The sequence below is a fragment of the Hipposideros armiger genome, unplaced genomic scaffold, assembly GCF_001890085.2.
Source record: "Hipposideros armiger isolate ML-2016 unplaced genomic scaffold, ASM189008v1 scaffold_650, whole genome shotgun sequence".
Lineage (NCBI taxonomy): Eukaryota > Metazoa > Chordata > Mammalia > Chiroptera > Hipposideridae > Hipposideros > Hipposideros armiger.
The window spans coordinates 363,940-374,923 of record NW_017732000.1 but is presented as its reverse complement, the minus strand read 5'-3'; the positions used below and the strand labels follow the sequence as shown (position 1 = coordinate 374,923).

Here is a 10,984-nt window from a genome sequence, read left to right as displayed (position 1 = left end):
TATGCGGTCTCTCTCTCTCTCTCTCTCTCTGTCTCTCTCTCTCTGTCTCTCTGTCTCTCTCTGTCTCATTTGTTATGCAGAAGCTGTTCAATCAGCCCTCAGTTGTCTCTCAGGAAAATTGCTTGAAATGTGGGTGTATATTCTGTGTGTTCCTGGGAGGAGGCAAGCACCAGCGTCCTCCTGTGGTGCCATCTTGGGCCTACCTCCCTGCAGATATTTATTCATTGTTTTTGTTGGAGGCGGTGGGAATGAACATTGGAACTTTCTACTCCACCATCTTGCTGGTGACCTTCTCTTTTGAAGCATAATTTTGTACGATGCAGAGTTCTACATTTCTCTCAGTACTTTAAATATTTCACTCCACCCTTTTCTTCCTTGCATGGTTTTTGAGAAGTTGGATGTGATTCTTACTTTTTCTCCTCTATATGTAAGATGTTTTTTTCAAGATTAAAAAAATCCATCTTTGATTTTCTTCAGTTTTAGTATGATATGCTTAAGTACAGTTTTTTTTTTTTTGCATTTATTTTGGCTGGTGTTCTGTGAGCTTCCTGGATATTTGGTTTGGTGTCTGACATTAATGTAGGGAAATTCTCAGTTGTTATCATTTCAAATATTTCTTCTGTTCCTTTCTCTTTTTCTTTTTCTTCTGATATTCTTTCCCATTACACATATGTTACACCTTTTGTAGTTGTCACACAGTCCTTTGATGGTTTATGTGTTTTTTGGTCATTGTTCTCTCTGCTTTTCAGTTTTGGAGGTTTCCATTGAGATAACCTGTAGCTCAGAGGTTCTTTCCTCAGCGCGTCCAGTCTAATAAGCCCATTAGTGATGTTCTTCATTTGTTACAGTGTTTTTGATCTCTAGTATTTTTTTTTAATTGGGTAATAGTATGTCCTTTCCAGGGCCTATCAGCTCCAAGTCAAGTTGCTGTCCTTCAGTCTAGCTGTGGAGGGCGCAGCTCAGCTCCAAGTCCAGTCTCCATCTTCACTCTAGTTGCAGGGGGGCTCAGCCCACCATCCCATTCAGGAATCGAACCGGCAACCTTGTTGTTCAGAGCATGAGCTCTAACCAACTGAGCCACCCGGCTGCCTCCCTAGTATTTTATCGATTCTTAGAATTCCCATCTTTCTGCTTACTTGAACCATTTGTTTTGCATGTTATCTATTTTTTCCGCTGTAGTCTTTAGCATATTAATCATAGTTGTTTTAAATTCATGGTCTGCTAATTCCAACATCCTTGCCATATCTGAGTCTAGTTCTCATGCTTGCTATCTCTTCAAACTATCTTTTGAAGTATTCCTGGTAATTTTTTGTTGAAAGCAGGGCATGATGTACAGCAGATCATTGAATAACGTCGTTATGTTCAATGTCCTTTTGTTATAGTGTTGATGAGATACCATAGGAACTAACTTAACTCTTGTTTACATCAATTAGCCTATGGTAAAATTGGTTCTGTTATATGTCATTTCCCTGCAGCTGTAAGAATCTGTTGATGAAAGTGAGGCCTTACTGTACTGGGTGAAAGGAACTGCAGTAAATATACTTTTAGTAATATGGTGGTGAAGTGTGGGAGGATGAGAAGCATACTACAGCCCTGTGATTAGGTCTGTCTTTTAGCGAGAGTTTGCCGGTGGTCTGTAGACTTCTGAAATGCCTCAGTCCTGTTCCCCTCCCGGAATGCTTTGGTGTATTTCAGAATGGTTACTTTCACTTCTCCCTGTTAGATACCTGTGGAGATTTCTCCCATCTTTATTGTGAGAGAGCTCCAGTAGGTAAAACTCACAAAAGTGTTGGGGCACTTGCTCAAGTTTTTAAGTTGAAAACTTGTTTACACTTGCCTCCACAATTCATCAGTTACATTTCAGGTTTTCCTAACCTGGCACCTGTTATCAGCATAAAGGAGTTTCTTAAGGATTTCTGATCCTGTAATTTTTTTTTTAAAGATTTTTATTGGGGAATTGGGGGGATGGGAACAGCGCTGGGGAATTGGGGGAAGGGGAACAGACAAGTTGCTGTCATTTTGTTCTTCAGTCTAGTTGTGGAGGACATTGCTTCACTGGCCCAAGTTGGCACCATCATTGCACTCTTCCCGGCCGAGGCAGATCAGTCGCCGGCTTCTGGTCGGCCGCTCACAGCGGCTTGAGGGCCGCTCACGCTGGCTGCTGGCTACACACAGTAGCCCATGGCAACCCACTGCCACAGGGGCTGCAGCCTAAGCCGTCGCCGGCGACTCACGGCAGCCCAGCTCCAGGTTGAGCTGTTGTTCAGCATGTTAGCTGTAGAGGGCAGTGTCACTGGCCCTCATATGTGGGATCCGAACTGAGGCCCTCTGGCATCCCAAGCCAGTTCTTAACCATCGCGCCACTCGGCTGGCCCTGCTCCTGTAATTTGTGATTCTTTGTATCCACCTGCCTGTCTCCTCAGTTTTGGGGGAAATAGTTTGCCCTGTGACAGTACTTCTCTGTCAGATCTAAAAGAGTTGTTGATTTTTTGGTTTCGCTTTTACTTGTTGTTGGGAGGGAATGGCAACTTCCAAGTCGCTTACATGACAGACTGGAAACTAGAAGTCAAGCCATTATATATATATATATATATATATATATATATATATATTTCCTTGCTAAGCTCACTTATTACTTATATTAGTTTTTTGTTTGGTTTCCTGGTATTTTCTGTGTTAATCATATCATTTGCAAATAGGAATAGTTTGATTTTCTCCTTTAAAATAGTTATTCCTTTTATTTATCTTGCTTCATTTTTTTGTCTAGGTCCTCAAATAAAATGTTGAATAGAAGTGATGAGAGTGACATTCTTGATTTGTTCTGATCTCAGGGGTAAAGTATTGAATGTTTTGCCATGAAGTTTGGTGTTACCTGTAGGTTTTTCATAGCCAACCTTTATCAGATTAAAGAGATTTTCCCCTCTTTTAATATTCTTGAGAGTTTTTAAAATTATTTTTATGTACAGATATGTATTTTGTGAAATATTTTTTCTGCATTTATTGAGATGATCATGTGGTTTTTCATTGATTCATCCGTTCATTGATTGGTTTAATGCTGTTAAACCAACTTTGCAGTCCTGGGTAGACTTAATTATTTTTGTATGCATTGCTGAATTCCATTTGCAAGTATTTTATTAAGCATTTTTGTGTCCATGCTCATGAGGGATAATTTTTTAAAATAATTTTCTCTTTTAATATCTTTGGTAGGTTTTATGCTAGCCCCATAACAGAAGTTAGAAAGTATTTCTTCTTTGTATTCTGAAGGAATTTGTACAAGACTGGTGTTTTTTACATCCTTAAATGTTTGGTAAAATGTGTTAGATAGAGTTAATGTTGTGTGTAGATTTTTGAAAACAAATTTGATTTCTTTAATATAGATTTATTGAGAGTTTCTATTTGATCTTATGTTAGTAAGCTGTGCTTTTTGGGGATTTTGTTCATTTCATCAAAGTTTCATTTATTACTATAAAGTTGATCCTAATATCCCCTTGTTATAGTTTTGATCTTTAGTGATGCCACCTTTTTCATTCATAATACTGGCATTTTTTGTTCTCTCCCTTTTTTTCCTCCCTCTCCCTACCCCTCAGCAGTGTTGTTTGAGGTTTATCAATTTCTTATATCTTTTAAAAGAACCAAATTTTGGCTTTTTAATTTCTCTCTGTTGTTTATCTCTTTCTTATTTCATTGATTTATGCTTTTATCTTTATTTCCTTCCTTGTAATTAGGGCTTAGTTTGCTTCTCGTTTTCTAGTTTATTTCTATGGAAACTTATATTACTACTATTAACTCTTCTTTCTAAATAAAAACATATAAACTATAAGTTTCCCCCAAACCTGTGCATCAACTGTATCCCGGACATTTTGAGATGTTGTGTTTTTTTTAAAGATTTTATTGGGGAATTGGGGGAGGGGAACAGCACTGGGGAGTAGGGGGAAGGGGAACAGACAAGTTGCTGTTGTTTTTGTTCTTCAGTCTAGTTGTGGAGGATGTCGCCCCACTGGCCCAAGCTGGCATCATCACTGCGCTCTTCCTGGGCGAGGCAGGTCAGTCGCTGGCCTCTGGACGGCCGCTCACGCTGGCTGCCGGCTACACACAGTAGCTTATGGCAACCCACTGCAGCAGCGGCTGCAGCCTACGCCATCGCCGGCAACCCATGGCAGCCCAGCCCCAGGTCGAGTTGCCATTCAGCATCTTAGCTGCAGAGGGCAGTGTCACTGGCCCTCATGTGGGATCCGAACCTGGGCCCTCTGGCATCCCAAGCCAGTTCTTAACCAATGCGCCACTTGGCCGGCCCAGAGATGTTGTGGTTTTATTAGCCACCAGTTCAAAATATTTTTAGCTTTCCTTTTGATTTCTCTCTTATCCAAATGTTAAGCTATATTAAAAAAAATTTTTTTTAGGTATTTGGGTCTTTTATAGATAGTTTCATATTGATTTCTAATTAATTCCATTGTGGTCAGATAACATACTCTTACGATTTCAGTTTTGAAATTTATTCAGGCTTATTTTCTTGTCTGACATATGGTCCATCTTTAATGATTTCATGTGTACTTGAAACACATGTGTTCTGTAGTTGTTGGTTGGTTGTAGTATTCTAGAAATGAAATTTAGTAAATGTAGTTGATAGTTTCATCAGAGTTTCTACATTCTTACTGATTTTTTTTTTCTTAGCAGTTAGATGTGTTGGGACAACTGGGTAGCCATTAGACAAAATACATGGAAATTTTAATCGGACCTTCATAGGAAGGTCAGGCTTAGCTTATGCCCGAACATGGCACATAACCTTGAAAAGAGTTTAGCCTGTTAAGTGATGAAGGTGAAATCTTCAGAAGTATATTGATAGAAACAGAGGTGGGTACTGAGAGAATTTTAAAATGTTGTAGTCTTCAGCCTCCAAGTCTTTGATGTGACAAAATATGGGCTCTAGTGCCTTCTAGCCAGAAGAAAATCTGAAAGGATAAACTGGAAGAGTTCTGTTTCCAGAGTAGCACTCCCCCCATCCCCTGCCCGATCCAAACCACAAGGACAAGAAAAGGGTTTTTTCTTTTTTCTGTATGCCATATAAATAGGCAGACCACACAGATTGTAGAAATTGACCAGAATGGAAGTAAGAGGAAGCAATAGCCAGTATATGAATCATAAGAATAGTGAAGGTTTTGATTAACTTTAGAGTTGGAATAATTTAAGATTTCACATTATGGACTATACTTTTAGGTAAGATATTAGACACTAGGATAAATTCCACACGAATCAAATATTTAATGTAAAAAATATATAAAAGCACTATAAGTACATGGGAGAATTCCTTTATAACCTTCGAATGGGGAAAGCCTTTCTAACCATAACTCAAATTCCATAAGCTATAAAAATTATAGGTTTGACTATTAAAAAATGCATGTCAGTGAACAAAAGCAAAAATCCACCAAACAGACAAAAACAAAGGAAAGCAAAAAAACAAAACCCAAAAAGCCAAAAACACAAACAACATTAACAGGGAAAAATATTTGCAACTTATAATAGACAAAGGGCTAGTCTTCTAATATTTAAAGAGCTTCTGAAATCAAAAAGTAAGTTTATCCATCCAATATGCAAATGGGAAAAGTACAAGGATATTTCATAGAAAAGGCTATGCAGATTGCTCTTAAGTTATATGAAAGACGCTAAACCTCATTCATAATAAAAGTAACGCCAATTGAAACTTCACTGAGATATTCTTCACCTACTAGATTGGCAAAAATGCAAGTGATAATATGCTCTCTTGGTAAGGCATGGGAAAACAGGTACTGTCATACTTTGTTGATGGAAGTATGTATTGATACAATCCCTGTGGAGGGCAGTTTGACCAGATTTCAGATGCCTTTAGGCCAGAGGTTTCTCTTGTGGGAATTCATCATACTTGTATAAATGTGAAATGACATATGCACATAAATTTTCAATTGTAGCATTGTTTGTTATAGCTAAATGTTGGAAACAACCTAAATGTCTGTTGATAGAATTTATAGTATATCCATGCAATGGCAATACTATATAGCTATATAAAGAATGATAAAGTACTTTATGTACTAAAATGGAAAGAGCTCCAAGTTGTATTTTGAAGTGAAAAGACAAGGTGTAGACAGCAGGTATAATATGCTACAATCTGTGTAAAAAAAGGTGATGAAAAGGCATGTGTATTTATGTTTGCTTATATATGCATAAAGAAACTCTAGAAGGGTACACATGACACTCGCTATGGTGAATTCTCATGGTCATGGGGGAGGGTAAAAACTGGGTAGTTGGGTTATAGGAATTGGATTAGTTTTTTCACTGAATAACTTGTATTTTTTGATTTTTGAGATATGTGAATATTTTGCTTATTCAAACAATTAAAAAAAGAAAGGAAAAATTGAATTAGTTTGACTATTAGCAAAAATGCCAGGTAGATAAACAGATACATTTTTCTTTGTGTCTTTTTCTTTCTCTTTGTATTTTCTTAAGTCAGGAAATGGCATAATGCTGAGACAAATAATAAGTAAGCAAAAATTCAAACAGGTCATAAAAATGGGCTAATTACCCAAGAGTTTGTGCAGACTAAGTGCGAAAAAACTTGAGATTTGCTGAATTAATGGATTCATTTCTCTAGAGAATAGATAAATTGAGTTTGTGTTGGTAGATGAAAGACAAGGAATATCAACATGAATTATTTATCAGGTGTAAGTGCCTGTTGCTATTAAGTCTGCTATTACTGCTCCAGGGTCCGTGGAATAGAATGTTTCATTTTCCAGAATATAAATTAGATGACACTTGCATTTCCATTTTATGTATGATTTGTGATAAAACCTGTCTCTTTGCCAAAGGAGACTTTTCCTTTGATGGATATATGATAGGCATTTTAATTTAAATATGGAAGTAATTTTTGCTCTTTTTAAAGATGTGGTAGAAAGAAAAAAGTTCAAATTGTATAAAAGAGTAGCCGAGTGGCTCAGTTGGTTAAGAGCATGAGCTCTGAGCAATAGGGTCACCGGTTCAATTCCCCCATGGGCCAGTGATGCTGCGCCCGAGCTGAGCTGTTGCTGAGCTGCCAACAGGTGGCAGGATGGCTCAGCTGGTGAGAGCACGTGCTCCTAACAACAAGGTTGCCCGTTGGACTCTTGCATGGGATGGGGGGCTACGCCCACCTGCAACTAAGATTGAACATGGCACCTTGAGCTGAGCTGCCCTGAGCTGCAAAAGGGCAACCGGATGGCTCAGTGGTTAGAGTGTGCACTCTTAGCAATAAGGTTTCTGGTTCGACTCCCACATGGGATGGTGGCTACGCCCACCCTCAACTAAGATTGAACACCGCACCTTGAGTTGAGTAGCCGCGAGCTGCCGACGGACGGCCAGATGGCGACTGGACTTGGAGCTGAGATACCTGCACCCTCCACAACTAAGACTGAAGGACAACAACTTGGCTGTCCCCCTTCCCCAATTCCCCAGCACTGCTCCTCTTTCCCAATTCCCCAATAACATCTTAAAAAAACAAAAACCAAAAAAACACATAAAGCAAAATTGTGTAAAAGAGACTACTACAATGGGAGATGAGTCTCCTCACAGATCTCTAGGCCCTTCTATATAGTTTCTTAAATGGGAATTAAATAGTTGAACCCTCTTTTCTACTTACTTTTTAAAATTAAATCTTAGAGGTCGTGTAGTAATGTTCAAATTTCCTAGGTTGCACTATTTATGAAACTTTAGGATCTGAGCCTTTTACCTCATTCTCTAAATATTTGGGGATTTTCTTAGATATCTTGTTGATTTCTCACTTAATTTTTTTTTTTTTTTTAGCTGAGCCCCTTTTTTAATTATGGAGAGATGAGTGTTAAAATATTCAACTTGGATTTTGGATTTGTCTTTCTCTCCCTTTACTTTTTTTTNGCAGTGTCACTGGCCCTCATATGTGGGATCCGAACCGGGGCCCTCTGGCGTCCCAAGCCAGTTCTTAACCATTGCGCCACTCGGCCAGCCCGTGAATCGTTTGTTTTCTATTTTATATTTTGTCTGATTGTGCAAATATAGCTTATCACTTGCAACTTTATTAGAGTCCTTACTTCTTAAGTTAATTTTTTCCATTGATTTAACGAAATGAAAATTTTACTGCAACAGTGTAATAGCCATGTGGATAGCTGGTACAGAATCATACACAGAACTAAAAACAGCTTTAAGAATCATGCTGCTCAAAACCTTATTTTATTAGTTAAAGAAACTAGTATCTAACTAGGCCCTGAGAATTCCATGATCTCTGTATATCTAATTTTATATGACCTTTTCATTATTATCTGAAGAGATTTAATTCTGTTAAAAGCAATATAATGGGTTGTCGGAAAAGTCCTGACGCGTTTTTGCAACGAAAAACATGGAGAAAATATGTTGTGACTTTTCCAACTACCCAATATGTCTTGAAAGTAAAGAGAAAAAATAAAAACAAATATTAAGAGGATAACATACTGTTTTGTTATTGTTAGATTTTGAATTTGGACTATTTTAATGGCTTGCATAATGGTTAATTTCTATCCTGTTAAAAAGCAGCATATTTATGGTGATTAGTTGAAAGTATTAAATTTTTCTCCAGGCTTTTTATATGTTAATTAATAGTAATAATAATAAATGTCATTAAATTTGTGTGGGGATTTAGTTTTCAAAGTATTTTCACATACTTTGTCTTTTTAAAGCTAGAGTTATTAAGGTTGTAATATGTAAGAAACAAAACATGCAATGAGAAAAAAGAACAGGTTTTGGGGAAGCTGGAAAGTACTTTAGGTGTTGATATTGGAAGTTAGTTTTGAAACTGTGTGTTCTCAATAAGATGAAAATGTTTAATGGAATGGAGTAAAAGTTAGTGCTGATAAATACGTATGTAATAGGTAAGATTTAATGAATATTCTGTATGAGCAATAATGAGAATTATGTAGTGTAATATCTAGAGAAGGATAAAATTACTCTTGCAGATAGCTTAGAAAGTGTAAATTCTTTGTTATTTGCCATTTCTATAAGTGGAAAATTTTCATACCTACAGAACTATTTTCATTGGTGTTTCAAATAATGATTTGAAGGTACTGCAAGACATTGTGTTATAAATTATAAATTATATTATAAAAGAAAGGTAAAATTGCCTTGATTTTCTGTGCCTCTTGACATACCTAGTAATTTTTTTTTNCTCTCCCTTTACTTTTTGACAAGTTTTGCTTCATGTATCTGAAAGCTTCATTATGAAGTTAAGGAGTAAACTTGTAAAACACCTAAGGTTCAGATGGGGTAGCAAAGACAAAGGCCTTTATGTTGGGAAAAACAAGAAGGGTACACTGGAAGTGTGGGAGAAATGGGATGGAAAGGCAATGGGTGGTGATATGTGGGGGGCTGATTATGGAGGGTCTTGTAGGGTATAGCAGGACTTTGGGTTTTATTCTAAGTCTGGTGGAAATCCTTGCAACATTTTGAACCCAAGAGTGACATCTGAATTATATTTAAAAGATTCAATCTAGAAGCTGTGTAGAGTAGGATATATAAGGAGCAGGAGTAGAATGAGAGACCAATTATGAGGCTGTTGAAGTAATCCAGGCCAGAGATGTCATCTGCTTAAACTAGGATGGTAGCAGTGGAATAGATACATGTTTAGATTTGGGTCTATTTCAAGTTAGAACCAAGAACCAAGCAGACCTGCTGAGGAATTTTTGTAGGGTATGAGAAGAAGAAAGGAGTTGGAAATTATTCCCATGTTTTTGGTTTGAGCAACAAGATGAAAGTACCGTTTACTGAATTGTGAAACATTGATAAGAAGGAGCAAGTTGAAACAGGATATATACCACTGCCCTTATGATATATTAGGAAACTGAGGAGAATTTTATTAACTTTGGGGTAGAATCCCGGTCGCATCATTGCTAGCCTCAGATTTCTTTTAAATAAGTGTCTCATGTTTTAAAAAATTAACTTTGCTTGCATGATGATAACTCATGTTTATTTAAAAATTCTTTCAAAAGAGCCTGAGCAAGGATGTTTTAAGAGTCTTCAAGATTTTACGTATATATTTTCTGGCATGGTAATGATTAAAGAGCCTAGCACCTTGCAGATATTGAGTAATTGTTGGATAGATTAAATTGAAAGAAGATCCAATCTCATCTTCAACCTTGATATTATCATAAGGGCATATATCTGTAGTGTATTTAAGATAAATTGCACGAATCAAAAATTGTGGTCTTTCAGAAAGTAGTGGTTAAGACTAGGAATCATAAGATCTCAGTTTGGACATTAGGTCTGCCACTTACTGTCTGTGTAACTTTCAGCGAATCATTTTACTGTTCTCAGCCTTAGTTTACCTATCTGTGAAATGGGAATAATTCTCATCTCACACAACTATTGTGAGGATGAACTGGGATCATGTATGTTTAACAGTGCTAACATAAAATGCCACATCAAACATGAAATATTAATAAGAGTTTATGGAGCCTGAATCTCAACAAAGCCACCATGAGATGTTCACAAAGTTGAGAGAAAACTATAGTAAAGAAAATTTGTGGGAAACTTCTGTACTTAAATACATGGCACTTTTTTTCCCCAAAATTATTATGTATATTAACATCCATGTTATAAAGAATATATTACTGAGGATAAACGTTTATGTTTACAGGTATTGGTATGCCTTGAAAAAGGGTTATCATGTGGTTTTCAAACATAGCAAGACTGATAACTTCATAGGAGAACAAATTGATCTACGTAAAGAAGTTATAGATAGAGTGACTGATTTGAGCATGCTCAGACTATTTGAGACCTACCTGGAAGGCTGCCCACAACTGGTTCTTCAGCTCTATATCCTTCTGGAACATGGAGAAGCAAATTTCAGTCAATGTAAGTCTTTCTTATTACCCTGTGTTAGATGGATGCCCCTGAGAGCTTATGTCAATTACATAACTCTTTGGCAGGTTTCAGAATTTTTTAACATTGTTTTTCTTTTTAGAATTATTTTTTTTTG

General features: G+C 37.0%; 1 protein-coding gene across 1 annotated transcript in view; it reads left to right on the top strand.

The window, feature by feature from the left end:
* The window catches only part of XKR9 (XK related 9), a 32,859-nt gene that overhangs the window by 12,540 nt on the left and 9,335 nt on the right, over window positions 1-10,984 (top strand). Inside the window, exon 2 of the mRNA XM_019625994.1 lies at window positions 10,643-10,860. Coding sequence (XP_019481539.1) covers window positions 10,643-10,860 — 218 coding nt within the window. The remainder of the gene's footprint in view (window positions 1-10,642; window positions 10,861-10,984) is intronic.